At 51.8% G+C, this 18,703-nt stretch overlaps 1 protein-coding gene across 1 annotated transcript; it reads right to left on the bottom strand.

Moving 5' to 3' along the window:
* Positions 1-5,307: 5,307 nt before the first annotated feature.
* DES (desmin) lies at positions 5,308-13,580 on the bottom strand. Its single transcript, XM_040476353.1, has 9 exons — positions 12,894-13,580; positions 11,809-11,869; positions 11,594-11,689; positions 11,279-11,440; positions 10,982-11,107; positions 10,348-10,568; positions 8,777-8,820; positions 7,253-7,335; positions 5,308-7,037 (listed from the first exon to the last, which is right to left on the bottom strand). The coding sequence occupies exons 1-9, from the start codon at positions 13,475-13,477 to the stop codon at positions 6,996-6,998; spliced, it is 1,419 nt and encodes a 472-aa protein (XP_040332287.1). The 5' UTR covers positions 13,478-13,580; the 3' UTR covers positions 5,308-6,995.
* Between the last annotated feature and the right edge of the window lie 5,123 nt (positions 13,581-18,703).

Raw genomic sequence — 18,703 nt, 5'->3', positions numbered from 1 at the left:
CCGCCCGCCCGCCTTCGGCCTGTGTTACCCAGAAGGTCACCAGGGCGGCCGGCCGGTTGCGCCTCGGGGGCTATTTTTAGGCCCCCCGGCTCGGGTTGCGAGGGAGCAGTGGAGGGAGGGGGCAGCAGAGGAGGGGACTTGGACTCCAGACTGCCCCTTCCCTCTCTCCAGGAGCCCCTATCTCCAACACCGGCTTAAATGGGGGCCCTGAGGACTGGTTCCAGGCCCCATCCCCCATGGTGCACCGCCCCCGGCCCACTCAGGAGTCTGGAGTCGGATTACCCCTGGGCTCATCACATTGCCCTTCCTTCCACCCTCCCCTGGTGCTGCTGATTCCCAGCTGGGGGAGAGGGAGAGGAGGTCCTGGATGACATGTCTAAGAGGCAGATGGGGAAGCAGGCCACAGCGGAGGTGAGTAGACAGCCAGGAAGAAGGACCAGTGGCCACCCCCAGCCTCCATGCCAGCCTGGTGAACAGTAAAACCCAGGAACAGGGAGTCAGTGGATTCAGGCTCCCAGCTGGTCCTGCCCTAACTTGCGGGGTGGTACTGAAGCTCTCTCAACCCCCAAGTCCTCATCTGTTAAAAATGGGTAGTTGAATAGGGGTTGCAACAGGCAGAGAAGGGTGGAAGGACGTTCCAGGCAGAGGGAACAGCATGACCTAAATCAGAGCAAGCTGAAAGGAGATGACATGTTCTAAGAGTCAGAGGAGTTTGGAGACATTGAACTGCAGTGGGGTGGGGTGAGTGGAGGTTTTGCTTGCAAGGTCTGTATCCTGATGGCAGTGGGGCGCTGCTACAGGGTGTTACACAGCAGGATAACATGGTCAGAGCTGTGTTTTAGAAGGATCCCTCTTGGCAGCCATGGTGTGCAGGGTGAGTCAGAGTTGATGGGAGAGCTGGAGGTCAGTTACAGCGTGGTTCTCGAAGTATGGCACCTGTTGAAAGTACAGACTCTCAGTCCCCACCCCCAGAGACCAAGGTGCATCGGGGGTGCTGGGAGGGTCCAGGAATCTGCACATTTAACAAGTGGCCCAGGTGACTCAGATGCATCTAAGGGTTGCACTTTGACAAACATCAAGATGGGACATTACCGGTCTTAAAAGTTCAAGTGAGACTTTTGCAACGGAACAGTTCATATGCTGACTGGTGGTAGCCACATGAATCTACATATGTGATAAAATTGCGTGCACACACACACACACACACACACACACACACTAATGAGTGCATGGAACACTGGTAAAATGTCAAGAAAGTGGGTGGCAATTTCCTGGTTGTGACATTGTACTGTAGTTATGCAACACGGAGCCATTGGGGATCGCCAAGTGAAGTATCTTTCTGTATTGTTTCTTAGAATCTCATGTGAATCTACAGTTATCTCGAAATAAAAAGTTACACAAAAGTTCAGGTGACAGACCCAGGCCTGAACTTGAGCCTCGAGGAGTGAAGCCTGGGAGGGCAGAGAGGAGCCCGAGGAGGAGCCCTGAGTCATTCTGAGATGCAGAAAGTTACTCTCAATGTCACCTCACCCCCCACCCTCACTCAGGAAGACCAAAGTCAAAGTGTGCTTGTGCATGTGAATGCAGAGGGTACAGAAGAGACAATTTAAGCACTGAATTATGTCCACAGGGATTAAGAGTCTTGAGGAATGAAATTTCTTTGTTGTTTGCATGCATCACAGCTTACTCTTTGTGCTGTTCAGTTCTTTGGGTTTTGACGAAAGCACAGAATTGTGCATCCTCTACCTCAGGACCATACAGAACATCACCCTAAATATTTGCCTGAATATCCCTTTTGTGCTCAACCACATCCCCTCCGCCGATCCCTGGAAGCCGTTGATAATGAAGTATTAAACATGAATGTAATTCTAAAAAGATAAAAGTGGGGGGGAGGGCGGGGTGGGAGGCTTCACAAGCAGATGGAACATCAAGAACAAAGAACTAGAGGGACGCCTGCGTGGCTCAGTCGGTTAAGCGTCCCACTTCAGCTCAGGTCATGATCTCACGGTTCATAGTTCGAGCCCTGCGTCGGGCTCTGTGCTGCCAGCTCAGAGCCTGAAGCCTCCCTCTCTCTCTCTGCCGCTCCCCATCTTGAGTGCTCTCTCCCTCTCTCTCTCTCTCTCAAAAATAAACATTAAAAAAAAAAAAAAAAGAACAAAACCCAGTAAATCCAAAGCCACCTAGCACTAGACCTCAACAACTCGCTCAGAATGCATGCAGTTAGGTGGTCTGTAAACGTTGACTGGGTGGTTGGTTGGTTGGTCAGTTGGTTGAATAAATGAACTGTGTGGTCTTGAGTAAGTCACTTAATGTCATAGAGGTTCAGTTTCTTCATCTATAAAATGGGGTAGCCCAACTCAGGATTTATTCGTTCATTCAACAAACATTCTTGAGTTCCTATTCTGTGCTTGGCACTGTCCTAGGCAGTAGGGATATAGCAGTGGACAAAAAAGACAAGGATTCCTGCCCTGCGGGGGAAATGGAGCAGGGCAAGGGAGATGGGAGCGGGGTGGGGCTTGAACTTTCGAATAGGGTGGTTGGAGGCTCCCTGGGAATAATTGAGCCAATCTTAAAGGAGTGAGGAAACAAAAGGTGTGGATATCTGGATAGGACTGCTTCTGGCAGAGGGGGGAGCGTGCCTGGTAGGCTCCAAGCAGAGCCAGGGGCCAGTGGGGCTGGAGGGAGTGGTAGGGAGGGTAGAGGGACATGAGGTCAGTTGGGTGGCAGGGGCCAGACAGCAAGCATCTCGTAGGCCATGGCACTTTTATTCTTAGTGAAAACGGGACGTCATCTCGGAGGATTTTGAGCTGAGGAATTACATGATCTGACTTAGGTTGTTGTGATGGCTTTAAATTATTATATTAAATATTAAAATGAATATTAACTATTTAACAGGGCCTGGCGCAGGGCCTGGAACATGGCTTGTGTATCTCCTGGCAGAAGGTCCATAAGGGGGGGCATTCATTGATGTGTGCTCAGGGGTGTGTGGGCCCCGTAGGGAGGGCACAGGCCCGTGTGAGTCACTGGTGCCCTCTCCTGGAGGAGCCCGTACTAGCCGTGCCGGTCAGAAGGCAGCAGGTTTCTGGCCAGGCCCACCACCCAGAGCAGCTGGCTACAAGGCGCTCAGCTGTCCCTCAGAATGGGCCCCATAGTGCTCTGCGGCCTGGCGCCGGGCTGGGTGTGTGCCGCCAGTCTGCCTTGCCTTGCGATCACAAGCCTATGGTGTCATGGAAAGAGACCTGGACTTCGGAGGCCAAGGAGCCCGGAGCCTGGTCCTCCTGTGCCGTGGAGATGCTGTGTGACCTTGCCAGTTCACCCCACCTCTCTGGGCCGTGGGGGGTTTCCTCTGGAATATAAGGATGCACCATGTGCCTGGCACACAGCAAAAGGTCAATAAATGTTGGTTGGATCAGTGAACGGAGTGGGGGCCATGAGCCTTCCCAGTAAATATTTAATTTAGAGAAACGTAAATAAAAGTGCTCGGTGGGTATTCATTCAACAAGTACTTAAATATTAATGAACACCTTCTATGGAGCAAGCAAGCACTCTCCCAGGCACCAGGGGAACAGTGGTGAGGAAAATGATGAACCGCCCCCCCACCTCGGTTAGCTGACATTCAGGTGCTGGACCGGAGGCCATTGATGTATTTGCATAAGTGTCCTGGGCCACCAGGTGAGAGGAGGGAGAGGGAGGCGTAATTGGGTAGAAGGTGCTGTCTCAGGGGCAGGGAGAGGAGGAGGGTAGTCAGAATGGACAGAGAGGGCAGGACAGTGTCCGCTGAGCCCTCAGTTCCTGGCCCAGGGACATATTTGTCTTTATAGTCTTTCCTACCTCACCCCTCAGGTGGCATCTGAGTTGGTCTAGAACAGGTCCCCTGGGTCTAATGTGAAGCTAGTCAGCCCTCCATGGGCTCTCTTATTTCATGATGTTCAGAGTCTTACAGGAGAAGATACCAGAGTGCTCCAAGGAAAAGGGAGAGTTTTTGCCAGGGAGGTGATGAGGTGCATATATATGACCACATGGAACCCAGATCTTTTTTTTTTTTTTTTTTGGCTTGTTTTGTCCATTCTTTGGGAGCACCACATCCATGTCCCCTGCCCTAGAGTCCTTGTATCACTGTCCAACTCCCAAAGAGATAGGCAAAGCAGAGGACTTAGAACCAGAGGATTTCTATTTAGGTTTTTTGCTGTTTTTAAAGATTTTATTTTCAAGTAATCTCTACACCCAACGTGAGACTCGAACTCACAACCCCAAGATCAAGAGTCAGACGATCTACCAACTGAGCCAGGCAGGCGCCCTGAACCAGAGGACTTCTAGGCCCAGGAAGTCTCTGCTCAGAGAATGCTTCCCCGCTGGGGACACAGGGTGGGTCTGGACTTCTCTCTTCTCTGAGAACAAGTGGGTAGTAGTTACCGGAGACAGAAGTGTGCCAAGGAGGAGGACTTTCTGACTTGCAGAGCTATCCCAGCTAGAAGGGGTCACTATGCAGGTAGCATGTTCTCTGACACCAGAGATATTCAAGCAGAGCTTGACGACCGCTCATCAAGGTGTTGGGGCGAGGCTGGGGAGGGGACTCCTGTATTGTGGGGGTCACTGCCTCAGGGACTTGGGGTCTGACTATAAGAGTCGAAGATGCCTAGACTCTCTCCACTTTAGTGACTAGTCTACACCTACCCTTTTTTGGAGGGTAGGGATGCCTCTAAGACCTCCCCTGACCTACGTGTCCCTTTAGCCTTTGTGGGGTAGATGAGTGAACATACTCATTTAGGGGAAAGAAGAAATTGCTGAGAGGCTCCTGAAATCACTCACAGATACACACACTACCTCTTATCCACCTGAGCCTAGCCTCACCCAAGCATGTCTCTCACAGAGAAACTAATTCAAACTCCAGGGCCCCCACCAGGCTCAGGGATGAGAAGCCTCTCACCCATCCCTCCTCCTGTATCCCAGGATGGGGACACTGTAAATGCTACTCCTGACTTCATTTGGAATTTCACTACGGGTTGATTGGGGTAGTTCTGGGGCCCGCAGGGTTCATCCCACTAGATCACTGGGGGGAAAGAAATGACCATGAGTCGCCAGTAACAGAGGGTGGGGACCTGGGTGTGCCCACGGTGCTCCCAGGGCAAAGACAGAGAATGGAGCCTTCTTATAGGGAGGGGCTACACAACCCAGAGGGAAGGGGCAACTCATGAGGGAGGGTGGCACCCAAGGAGAAGAAGAATGATAGAGACACCAGAAAGGCTCTGGAAGTTTCTGGAAAAAGCCAGTTAGGAGCGTCAGCCTAAAGACCTTAAGACTAAAATCCTGTTAGGTTTTTTTTTTTTTTTTTTTTTCCTTACAGACTGTGCCTGAGTTTACCACGTTTGTGATCTCTACCCTCTTCTCCTCTCTTATAAAGAGTAATCTCTTAAATCTCTGAGGACTAACTTGAAGGTTGAGGCCTATATGGATCCATCAGGCTTCCTAAATCTTAGGTCCATCTGGAATTTTTTGGAAGGAGTAAAAAGAGACAGGCTTCACTCCTGTCCCAATGGCTGCCCAATGACCCCTAAGCCTATATATTCTCCCACAGAAACCTTTAACACATCTGTGTTGATATTTTATTCTAGGACTTCTTAATGGTTTTTCATATGTCCTACACTCCCCTCTCCTATGCTTACCAAATTGTCCCCAAATTTCCCTTTGGTATTTTCACTGAGATTGCATTGCATTGAAAGTATAGATTAATGTAGGATGAATTGACATCTTTAGAATGTTGAGACTTCTTCTCCAAGAACAAGATAAAGCTTTCCATTTTTCTTAACATTGTTTTTGTTCCTGAATCAGCCCTTGTTCATTGAAGGTGCTCAGGCAGGTTTAATGGGAGGAGGCTGTGAACTTCTCTGGGGAAGGGAATAGGGGAGTTCTACTTCAGGGCCGGTCTGTGTCCTTCAGAAAGAGCAGCAGGTGGTGTCCCTGGGGCCCTGATCATCTCGAAGTGGGGTAGGGGGCCCAAAGGCAGCAGCTCAGGAATTGGGGCCTAACAGGAGGTATTCAAGGCCCAACCCCCCTCCACCACTCACTACATGCACACAGCAAGGCTGGGAAGTTCTGGGAACAGTAGGGGTGACAGGCCCTGGGGGACAGTCTGACTGGGCAGGAGGGCAGTGCACAATCCATCTCAAGGGGCGTGCGACAGGGCCCTGGGGGCCCCCAGAGGCAACCAGGCAGTCAACACAGCCAGGACATGCTAGGCTTGTGCTTCCTTTTTATTGTTTCTGTCCAGAGCCCCTGCTGCAGGGGAGGGGCAGGTATGGAGGGGGGCACCCCTCCCCCTGCCTGAGACCGCTCTCTGCCTCTCTCCTCTCCTCTCCTCTCCAGCATCTCGCCCACCCTCTCTCTTTCTGAATCTCCTGCTCCCACATCTGGCACCTTCGGGGGTTCCCTCTTGCAGCCCCTGCTTTCTAAGCCCACTGTGGGAAAGGAAGGGGCCATGGGGTCAGTTTCAAGCCCCCATTCCCACAGGGGCTAGTCTCCCAGTCACCTGCCCGGCTTGTTGGGGAGGCTGCCCTTTCTCTCTGACCCAGGCTAGGGAGTAGGGAGTAGGCACGTCCATAGGTTCCATCCTGATCACATGGGGTCTCAACACCCTGCTCTGGAGCCCTCTCCAAAGCCAGAGGCTAGAGCCTGAGGTCACAGAGGTAGGAGGGGCAGGGGCACTGCTCTGCCTTGGCTCCATCCTGGCCCTGCCCAGCACACTCTGAGGGCAGCCAGGAATCAGGCTCACTCATCTCCAACATCCAGGACTCACACAGCTGGGGCTGCCTGTGCCTGGGCAGGGGTGAGCCATGTCCCCTGTAGGGGCCATGAGCAGTGGTCGGTGAGCAGGGGTCAGAGGCTGTGAGGGGAGCACTGTGGCTGGGTGTGGTGACCTGGGATGGAAGGAGGCTGGCTTCAGGAGGCAGTGAGGACAGGGGCGAGGATGGTCTCTGATGGCAGAGGGGTCTCTGGCTTTAGAGCACCTCATGTTGCTGCTGTGTGGCCTCACTGACGACCTGGGGAAGAAGAGAAGCCCAGTGCAAACCAGTGTTGGCAGGAGAATAGAGCCCCAATCCTGGGTTGCCCTTCAACTCCAGGGCAGCAGGACCCCCTCTCCTTCCAGGTAGAGGCTTGAACCAGCACAGTTGGTGGAAGGCACCTGGCTGACAGCCTCTCAGACACACCCCATAGCCCCCCCTCCATGGGTAAGGGGACCAGGCAGATGGCTCACCTCCCCATCCCGGGTCTCGATGGTCTTGATCATCACTGTCTTCTTGGTATGGACCTCAGAACCCCTTTGCTCAGGGCTTGTTTCTGTAATAGATCCAACCACATAATCAGCCTGACCAAGTCCAGGCCTGGGCCACTCCAGGGACTAGAAGTTCATCCCTGGTTCCATGGGAGGGAGCCCAGAAGTCTCCTCCCCCTTCAAGATGGGCCTGTTACTTCTTCAGCAAGACTTCATAACCTGTCCTTGAGCCCAGCATCCAGCAGCGGGCTCTGCAGACACTGGGGCCAATCCCATGGCCGGGAAGGGCTCAGAAGCCAACAGATGTGCTCCAGCCATGGGCTGATTTAGAAGGGTGGGGGACCCCTGAGGCCCCAGACCACCCAACATTCCCATTCTTCACACACCTCTTTGCTCCCTCTCTACCACTGGGCTCCAACACAGCCCTGCATGAATTTGTACCCGGAAAGAACCCCAACCCCAGCGTCAAGACACTCTTTTGGAGGACCTCATGGCACCCAGCCCCCTTTCAGACTCCAGATGAGTAAACTGTGTCTTAATGAAAGAGAGACAGACAGAGAAGTCAGCTACTGATTCATCGTGCTGGTGGCCAGTCACTTGCCCCTCTACGCCCCAGTGTCTTCACTGTGAAACAGTAACAATGATACTTGCACTGTCATGGCCACAGAACCATTGGTTTGAAAAAGCATTAAGCAGTTTCAGTTGCAAGGCTTACGCTCGGGTGTCTGCATACACTACCAACTGAAAAAAGAGGTTCTGAGTTTTACAGGGCAGGTCAAATTTAGGTCCTGAGTATTCTGAGTTTGGTGTTCATGAATCTCCTTAGCGAGCAACCAGCCTGTGATGAACGTTGTAACTCGGTGGGGCACGGCATGTATTTTTCCCGATGGAAATGAACGTCGAAGATATAAAAGGTTTGATCTAGGAAAGGCGATCCTGCCAAGGACTCCGACTTGCTTTCCTAATGTATCATTAAAGCGCGTTTTTCTGCTCTCTGGGGCTGGAAAGCCACTCGATCTGCATATTACTAATGTCAGAATGGCAGAATGCCCTAGGAGCTCGTTCTTTTAATTGTTTGGCTTTGCTAAGGTTTGGCTCCATTTTTTGTAAACATGCATCCAACATCTTGCTCCAGCAAACTGGAGGTGTTCAACAAGGAGCTGGGGGGTGGGAGTGGGAGTGGTAGGGGATGCTTGGCAATTTGCCAAACAGACACTGGCTGGGGGGTGCCTTGTAGCCCAGGGTGTATGGTTCTAGATGCTTCTGCTGCCAGACCCCCAAGGACACCCCTGGTACCTTCAGAGTTTGGGTATATTGGGAACATCTTGCTGTCAGACGGTGCCTCTCCCTAACTTCCCTCACCCACCTGCAGCAGCCCCCTTTCTCTTTCCCAGACCCCAGCCCTGTCCCCACGGCTCCATCTTCCCTTCCTGGCTGGCCTCGGGCAGTGCCCGTGCCGGACGCCTGCCCCTGCCACCCAGCATCCACTGACCAACAGGCACTCACCTCGGAAGTTGAGAGCAGAGAAGGTCTGGATGGGGATGTTGATCCTGAAAGGGGAGAGACCAAGCCCCCAAAGGGTTAGGGCCCTCCATCTCTCCCTGTGACCCCCCCCCACCAAAACTTGCCCAGGCCCCCTCTAAAGACCATTGTCAGCTGTCCCTGTCCCATTGACCTTAACACTCCCACCTTCATGCTACTAAGGGCATGGGGTCAAAGGTCAACTGCAGCTATCCCAGGAACTGTTCCTTCTGGAAGGATCACTCATTCCATCCCTGACTTGCTGGCCTCACATCAGTACTCCCAACCCCACTGCCCTTTCCAGTTCACCAGGATTTCCTTCTTCAGGCACTGCAGGGTGTATCGATAGCAGCTGTGGGCAACATCCATCATGTATGCCCACCCTCCAGCCAGGCTGGGAACCTCCAGCCCACCCACGGGAGGGCAAGTGCCAGCGTAAATGCCATCCCCATTTATGCCTAGTGCTGGGAGAATGCAACATTGAGAATGCAACTTGAGCCACCTTAAAAGGTCATTATATGTACATGTAATTCTATGAAATCTGAAATCTATGTGCAGTCTATCTAAACATGTCTGATTTTTTAAAACCTTAGATATTATCATTCTTATGAGTATCAATAGGCGTCTTTTTTTTTTTTTTTTTTTTTTTTGAGCAATTGACCTGTTTTAAATTGAGGTTAGGTTTACATGCAGGGAAATGCACAGTTGCTTAGTATACAAGTCAGCAAGTTTTGATCAATGTCTACATCCATGTAACTACCAGTCTAAATCAACATATACAGCATTTCTAGGGCACCTGGGTGGCTCAGTCGGTTAAGCACCCAACTCGTCATTTCAGCTCAGGTCACGATCTCATGGTTCATGAGATCGAGCTCTGTGAGCCCACTCGGGATTCTCTCTCTCCTGCCCTCTCTGCCCCTCTCCCACGTATGCCCTCTCTCCCCCCCGCCTCAAAAATGAATAAACAAACATTAAAAAAAGATGTATGGCATTTCCATCACCCCAGAAATTTCCCTCACATTGCCTTCTAGTCGCATGTCATTTTCGGTATCTAGAGGTTAAGTTGCTCTAAGCATGTCATGCTGTCTTATCCTCCGAGCATGTGTATGTGTGTGTGTGTGTGTGTGTGTGTGCACTTGTACACCCTCAGTGCACGAGTCTTGCACTCTCCTTCTTAGCCTGTGTCCAAGGCTCTCTACTTGTCTCTATTGGCCCCTCCTTTACCTTCCTCATCATCCCCTACTCTGCTTTCAACTCCCCCTTGACTGGCAGTAATATTTTATTACTCGTTGCTGAACATGGTTTTATGCTGCTGGTTCTTAATTCTGAAGGTGGATGAGGGAATACTTATGTTTCTCTTTTTATAAAAGCTATTAATTAAATCACCTTTACCCAGGTGGCCTTAGTTAATTCTCCACAATTAGTGGTGTGGTGGCCTCGTGTGCAAAATTATTTCCAGATCTTGCTAAGGTGATCCTGAGCCCCCCTCCCAGGGCAGGAATGGGCGCCTCAGCACTCCCCAGAACCCCACCACCAGCCCCAGCCTCGCCTCTCACCGGCTTTCCTCGCCCTCCAGCAGCTTCCGGTAGGTGGCGATCTCCACATCTAGGGCCATCTTGACATTGAGCAGGTCCTGGTACTCGCGCAGATGGCGGGCCATCTCATCCTTGAGGTGCCTGATCTCTTCTTCCAGACGTGCAATGTTGTCCTGGTAGCCACTGGCCTCACTAGCAAAGCGGTCTTCCAGCTCCCGCATCTGCCTCATTAGGGAATCGTTCTGCAGGAGAGGGACACCCAGGTCAAGAACAGGCATGGAGGGGTGGGCACTAGTGACCCGGGATGGGGAGAGACACAGCCTCAGAGCTAGGAGGCAACCCCAGATGGTCAGGTCCAGGAGTTGGAAAACCCTTCTGAGCTAGGGGACCCTGAACTCAAGTGAAGTCTTATGTAGAAACCCAGAGAACAGAAGTGATAAAAGGAAGCATCAATGTTCACCCTCTCCACCCCCACCTAGGAGCCCCATAATTCCTGAGAGTCCAGCTGAGAATCCACCCATCTGTTTTCATCCCTGTGGTAGATATAAAGAGACAGAGGCCCAGAGAGGGTATGTGATGGGAACCAAGGTCACAGAGGGAGAGTGTGAGCTGTAGGCCTGAAGGATCGGGCTGGGCAAGGTGGGCAGGGACTCACAGTGCCCTTGAGGGCATCGATTTCGCAGGTGTAGGACTGGATCTGGTGTCGGTACTCCATCATCTCCTGCTTGGCCTGGCGCAGCGCATCGTTATTCTTGTTGGCTGCCTGGGTCAGGTCGGATACCTAAGGGTAGGGCGGGGCATGAGAAAAGGAGAATGCAGGTAGGGATGGCAAGGGAAAAGGGAGCGTGGAGACCTGGCTCACCCTCCTCCCCATGGATAGAGCAGAGGAAGCATCTCTAAACAGGGATGGAGGGGGACAGAGGAGCCAGGGCACCTGGGCCAGGTTACCCACCTTTGACTTGTACCATTCCTCAGCTTCTGAGATGTTCTTAGCTGCAATGGTCTCATACTGAGCCCGGATGTCCCTGAGGGCAGCAGTGAGGTCTGGTTTGGACATGTCCATCTCTACCTGTACTTGTTGTTCCTGAAGTTGGGCCTGTAGCTCTCGGATCTCCTGCAGGGTGCAGCTGGGTTTCAGTGCTTTACCAAGACCCACCCACACAACACCCTCACAGCCCCGTTCCCAGAGCCTTGCACTGCCCCCCCATCCCTTCCAGCTGCCCTCACCAGGGTCTAAAGACCCTGAAGATGAAGGCTGAGGGCATACCTCCTCATGCACTTTCTTAAGGAACGCAATTTCCTCGTTGAGAGATTCAATCCTGCGCTCCAGGTCAATTCGAGCTAAAGTAGCGGCATCCACGTCCTGGGAGTGATCAAGCAAGAGGGACAGGGTCACTGATAACCCAGGCAGGGCAGAGGGAGACCAGGGGTCACATGGGGTGAGAAGGGTAAGGCTCTACTGGGGGACCAAAGAGGGCTCACCGCTCGGAAGGCAGCCAAATTGTTCTCTGCTTCTTCTTTCAACTGAATCTCCTCTTGCAGCCTGGCCAGAACAGGCAGACAGAAAGTGACAGTTGGTGGGGATAAAACTGGCCGTGGAGATGCCTGGGTGGGGGCTGCCCAGGGAGTGGGGCTCCCACAGTGTCAGGAGGCCTGGCTAGAGGGTAGAGACAAGAGGCCCCGCCCACCCAGGGAGGGGACAGGAAGTGGTCCAACTTCTTCCCCAGAGCCACACCCCGGAAGTCTATGTCCCCACCAGATTGTGACCTCCCTGGGGTTAGGAACTGTGTCTATTTTATCCACTGCTATGTTCCTGGTTCCCAGCCCCAGCCTGGCCCATGTAGGCACTCAATTATTGTCTGTGTCCCAGTGGCAGGACAGTGATTGTGCTCACTTAAGCTGTAAGAAGCAGGACCTACTAACACTTGCTCTGTCCTTGCTCCCTTTTCAGATGGGAAGGCTGATGAAGCCCACCACCAAGTCCTCCAAGTTTTCTGGGGACTGCAGCTAGCTCCTCCCCTTTTCCTCTAGCTTATCCATTCCCTCTGTGAAATGGCACAGCCTCAGCTAGGGACAAGGACCAAGATCTGCTGTCTACCCACTTCCCCTGGGCCCCCTTACAGATGAGCTGAGAGCTACCACTTGGATTCCCCAGCCCCTGCCTGTCCCAGCCGGCCCCATCCTCCTTGTCTCCTATCAACTTCTCCTCTCCCTCTGACTGAACCCCGACCTCCTCCCTCCACTCCTCTGCCTGCCCCACGTCAACACCACCCCAGCATCTTAAGATGCTCTTAAGGAGGCTGTCCACAGGGCCCAGGTCTCCCATTTGCACCCCCAGGAGGTCCCCAAGAAAACTCCTCCTTTGCAGAGTGAGAGCACGAGGGAGAGACCTGCGGTCCATCTCTCCTCGGAGGACGCCGTAGATGGCTCTCCCCCCAGAGTGGGTAGGAGAGGAGTCCCTGGCGCCCTGGGGGCAGGCAGGTGCTGACGGCTGCGCCCCAGCCCCAAGGCCTCGCCTCCCGCGCCCAGCCCATGGAGAAGGGGTTCCGGGAGCGCCGGGACCTCACTTGGCCTTGAGCCGCTGCAGGTCGTCCAGCAAATTGTCGCGCTCGACGTCGACGCGGGCGCGCTGGTTGGTGAGCACCTCCACCTGGCGCCGCAGCTCCCGCAGCTCCTCCTCGTAGATCTCGGCCACCCGGGTCGGCTCGCGGCCCTTGAGCCGGTTCACCTCGGCGGCGAGCGCCGCGTTCTGCTGCTCCAGGAAGCGCACCTTCTCGATGTAGTTGGCGAAGCGGTCGTTGAGTTCCTGCAGCTCCACCTTCTCGTTGGTGCGCGTGGTCAGGAACTCCTGGTTCACGGCGTCGGCCAGCGAGAAGTCCAGCAGCTCGCCCGCGCCGTAGGAGGAGGAGGAGGGCACGCGGGCCGTCCCCAGCCGGCTGGCCCGCAGCGACCCCAGGCCCCCGGCCCCGCCCGACGTGCGCGACACCTGGTACACGCGGGACGTCACCGAGCTCGAGGAGCCCTTGGTGCCGAAGCTCCCGCGCGGGAACACCGGCGAGCTCAGCGGGGAGCCGAGCGGGAAGCCCGAGGCCCCACCGAACCTGCGGTGGTAGGAGGACGTGAGCTGGCTGGACGAGTAGGCCTGGCTCATGGTGACGGCGCGGGCGAGGCTGGGCGGCACAGAGGAGGCGGCGGGCGGCGGCCGGCCGGAGAGTGGATGCGTCGAGGGAAGATAGGGCCCCTTAGCCGTCCGCACTATTTGTATCCCTCCTGACATCAGCCCCCGCCGCCCCTCCCCTGACAGCTGCAGGATCCCGCTGTCCTGCCAGGAAGGGCGGCCGCTGGCGTGGGGGCGGGGAGGCCGGCTCCCCCGCAGGAGGCCTGCGCCCCTCGGCTGGTGGGAAGGGGCCCCTAAGAGGTGTGGGACAGGCTGGAGGACCTAGGAGGGCAGAAGATGGGCAGGCCTGCCAACCCTTTCACCGGGGGCAGCAAGCATGTCCAGAACCCCTTGACAGGCCTCTTTCAGCCCTTGGGTGCCTGGGGAGGGGGACAGGAGTCAGGGGAGAGAGTAGGAGAGAGGGTTCCACTTGGTTTGAGGGTGTCCCTTTTGCTCTAAGGAGAGACTTTGAGTCATTTCCTGAAGGGACAAGACCTATTCCCAAGAAAGGCTCAAAATCACATCCCCCCTCCCCCCCAAAGATTTTCTAGAAGGGACGGAGTTTCGGCAGGGCTCAGGCAACACAGCCCACCAGCCGGGCATAGAGGAAGAGGGTCTCTAGGCAGGCAGGGTGGGAGAGGATCCTGGGGGGCAGAGAACAGTCCTGGCCAGATCCCGCCTGCTCATGAATCTACCCTGGTACCAGGGTTCTAGCCCTGAGCCTCAGTTTCCCTCTGGGCTAGTCTAGACCCTTCCCCCACCCCTCCTCGGGGTAGGGCGGAGCCTCAAGTTTATAAACAACAGGGTGATTTCCAGAAAGAGTCTAGTGCCCTCTCAGTTTCCAGTTGCTGTGTATTCTCACCCCCACACACCAACTTCACCTGGCTTCTGCCCCCTTGTGCCCACCCCCACCCATACTCTGATTCATCCCCCTACTCACATCACCCACACCCACATACACCAGGGGTTTGTATTTTGTCAGGAGCCACATGTCAACCCAGCCATCTCTCTGGCAGCAACAGCTGCCAGCCCTGACATACCAGAGCTGGTATTTATAGAGGAGAATGCATCAATCCGGGAAGCAAGTGCACGGGAGAGGCGCTCTGGGGGATGGGGGCCCGTACCTGAGGAGGCATGGGTGTCAGATGGCGGAGGAAGGTTTGGGGAGAGAAGCCCCAGTCACTTCCCACCCCCATAAGGCTCCAAGCCCCCAGCAAGAATGGAGTCCCACAGAGGACCTGTCCAGTCCTTCATAGCTCCCCGTCCGCAGTGTACAAGGTACTGGCTGACCTCTGAGGACTTCTCCACGAGCACTGGCTGTCTCCCTACATCTCCACCTGGCACTTTCCAGGCCTCTCTTAGATCTGACCCTCTCAGAATGCAAACTTTGGAATTAGGGTGCTGGTCCTGGCTTAGCTCTGCCGTCACCAGGGAGCCAAATTACTAGCAGGCAAGTCCTTCTTCTTTGTGTCTCCACTATAAAGTGGAAATAGTCACACAAGTCAAATAAAGTGGAAATGGTCAGCCTTGCCATATCTACCCCACAGGGGTTTGAAGAGGCTTGGGTAACAGCATGCAAATAATACCTTACACATACTAAGCACCTGCTGTGCTGAGCACTCCCCACCCATGACCCCCAATTCTCCAACAATCTTATAAAGTAGGAACTAGTATCATTCCCAGGGATACTGCAGGGAGCTGAGGCAGTCTAACTCCAGAGCTGTGCTTTGCCCCCAGAATGGATGTGAATGTGCCAGGTGAACTGTAAAGGGCTTTGTTACTGCTGTCTTTTCAAAGTCTTTCCACACCAAGTATCTAATTTTTATCCAGGAGACAGGCCTATGAGGTGGGTGGGGAGTTCCAGATATTCTTATCCAGGCCTGGAGTCAGTGCAAGCTGTTGAGTTCTGGTTATTTTTGTGTCTTGTCTCCCAAACTAGATTGTAGGCTCCTGGAGAATTTTAGAGACCATGTGGATCCTTAGCATATCCTAGGCAACAACCGTCCTTGTTGTAATTCAAACTAGCCTGCAAGCTTCCTTTCTCATTCTCTTATTTTGGTAACAAATGCTACACACTTACACACACACACACACACACACACACACACACACACACACACACACTGCACATGATGGGTGGACAGGTGACTCAGTTCCCAGCCAGTATTATAAACTGTATCTCTCTGACTGCAATGATTGGCTCAACGGGTGATCTGGACCTGAGAAGGGCCAATCAGAGACCTTCCCTGGAATTTATAGCTGGAACATTGATTACTAAACTGGAGGCTGTGGCAACCGTGTTTTTTGCCCACTGGGGTCTTTCTGCACTAGGAGGAAAGGGAGGTCAACATTCAAGGAGAAGCAGAGACACCTCGAGAGGAGAGTGCCAGGCAAAAAGTCCTAAATTCCAACCCCTGGGGCCCTGGTTCTGCAGCTCTTCCCTCAATGTTGTGAGCTCCCCCAGTGTCCTTCCTGACTTTGGGGCCAATAAACTTTTCCTTTTTTTTTCACTTAAGGCACTTGGTGCTGGCTCCTCTCACTTGTAGCCAAACATTCCTGACTAATCTATTGTAGGAGACTGTGCACCCATTTCCTAGGGAGGACAGAACATTTTTGGGAGTCCTCTCTGTGAACAGTCTCCAGACCACATAAGGAAATTGCCCTTCAGACCAGCCCGAGATCTCAGTTCCTTGGTGAAATGAAGTAGAAAACAAACAAATAAATTATGTCACCTATTCTCTACTCAAAATCAACATCTACCAGACTTGGCTCTGAACCACTTGGGGCTGTTTCCAAACTTCAGTTCCAACCCCAAGAATTTGCTACCATGGAGGGCAGCAAAACAACACTCCAAGTCTTGGACAGCAGGTGAAAGAGGAGTGCTCCAAAACACGTTCTGAACTGGGCAGCACCTCAGGAGTAAGAGTTTAGCCTCCCCAGGGAACTATTTAGATTGGGACACACTAAAAAGAATAATAATTTATCTGGATGGGTAATCTACTTGGCACAAAATTCAAGAGGTCCCATTCTGTGGGTTGGTTGCCTTTTCACTCTGTTGATCATACCCTTTGATGCACAAAAGGTTTTCATATTGATGAAATCCAATTTATCTATTTTTTCTTTTATTCCCTGTGCTTTTGGTGTCATAGTTAAGAAATCACTGCCAGATTCGATGTCATGAATTCTACCGCTCATGTTTTCTTCTAAGAGTTTTACAGTTTTATGTCCTTGATGCATTTTGAGCTCATGTTTGTGTGTGGTGTGAGGTAAGGGTCCAACTTTGTTCTTCTACATGTGAAAATCCAGCTTTCCCAGCACCATTTGTTGAAGACTGTCTTTTCTCCAACGAATGGTCTTTGTACCCTTGCTAAAAACCATTTCAACCTATGTGTGAGGATTTATTTCTGGGCTCTCTGTTCTACTCCATTGGCCAATCTCTCTGTCCTTTGACAATACCACACTGCTTTGATTACTGTAGCTTTGTGATAAGTTTTGAAATCAGGAGGAGCACCTGGGTGGCTCAGTCGGTTAAACTTCCGACTTCGCCTCAGATCTTGATCTCACAGTTTGTGAGTTTGAGCCCTGCTTCAGGCTCTGTGCAGACAGCTCAGAGCCTGGAGCCTGCTTCCGATTCTGTGTCTCCCTCTCTCTCTGCTTCTCCCCTGCTCATGTCCTCTCTCTCTCTCTCTCTCTCTCTCTCTCTCTCTCTCTCTCTCTCAAAAATAAATAAGCATTAAAAATTTTTGTAATTAAAAAAAAAAGAAATCAGAAAATGTGAAGCCTTCAACTTTGTTCTTTTTCAATATGTTCTGGCTATTCGGGGTCCCTTGAGATTCCATACGAATTTTAGGATGGATTTTCCCATTTCTTCAAAACATATTTGTGGGATTTTGATAGGAATTGCATTGAATCTGTTGGTCACTTTGGGCAGTATTGACAGCTTAACAATATTAAGTCTTACAATCCATGAATATAGGATGCCTTTCCATTTTTCTGTGTCTTCTTTATGTCAATAATGTTTTATAGTTTTCAATGAACAAGTCTTATGCCTCCACCATTATGTTTATTCCTAAGTATCTTATTCTTTTGATGCTATTATAAATGAAATTGATCATGTGGGGTTTGCCCTTCATTCTGTAAATGTGGCATATTAAACTGATTGATTTTCATATGTTGAACATCCTTGCAACCCAGAAATAAATCCCACTTGGTCATGCTATATAATCCTTTTAATATGCTGCTGAATTAGTTTGCTAGTGTTTTGTTAAAATTTTTTTATGTTTATTTATTTTTGAGAGAGCTAGAAAGACAGAGTGCGAGCAGGGGAGGGGCAGAGAGAGAGGCAGACACAGAATCTGAAGCAGGCTCCAGGCTCTGAGCTGTCAGCACAGAGCCCAAGGGGGCCTCAAACTCACCAACTGTGAGATCATTACCTGCGCAGTAGTTGGTCACTTAACAACTGAGCCACCCAGGAGCCCCTAGAATTTATATCAATATTCATAAGGGATATAGGTCTGTAGTTTCATTTTCTTGGTGTCTTTGTCTGGCTTTGGTATCAGGGAAATGCTGGCCTCATACAATGAGTTAGGAAGTATGCCCTCCTCTTCAAATTTTTGGAAGAGTTTGAGAAGTACTGGTGTTAATTCTGAAATGTTTGGTAGAACTCATCAGTGAAGCCATCTATCTGGGCCTGCTCTTTTCTTTATTGGGACATTTTGAGTTATTCTTCTTAATATCCTCATTTGTATTTCACTGTTTGAGCTTGCCATAATTTATTTAGCCAATTTTTTATTTATGGGCATTTATATTGTCTCCATTCTTTTGCTGTGATAAACAATGCTGCTGTGAACATCCTGGGGACACACTTTTGAATTTATAAATTTTGATAAGATTTTTTTTTTTACTTTTTTTTTTAACGTTTTATTTTATTTTTGAGACAGAGAGAGAGACAGAGTATGAACAGGGGAGGGGCAGAGAGAGAGGGAGACACAGAATCTGAAATGGGCTCCAGGCTCTGAGCTGTCAGCACAGAGCCCGACGCGGGGCTCGAACTCACGGACCGTGAGATCATGACCTGAGCCGAAGTCGGACACTTAACCGACTGAGCCACCCAGGCGCCCCAGATATTTTTAAAAAATAGATTATTTTATGGTCACAGTCTTACTTTGAGCTAATTGGTATTGGAAATGGGAAGGTCCCCTAAGACAGACCATTTCATTC

This window comes from Herpailurus yagouaroundi, unplaced genomic scaffold (assembly GCF_014898765.1).
Source record: "Herpailurus yagouaroundi ecotype Mexico unplaced genomic scaffold, PumYag 140, whole genome shotgun sequence".
Classification (NCBI taxonomy): Eukaryota; Metazoa; Chordata; class Mammalia; order Carnivora; family Felidae; genus Herpailurus; species Herpailurus yagouaroundi.
The sequence above is the reverse complement of the archived record's forward strand: the minus strand, read 5'-3'. Positions and strand labels throughout refer to the sequence as shown.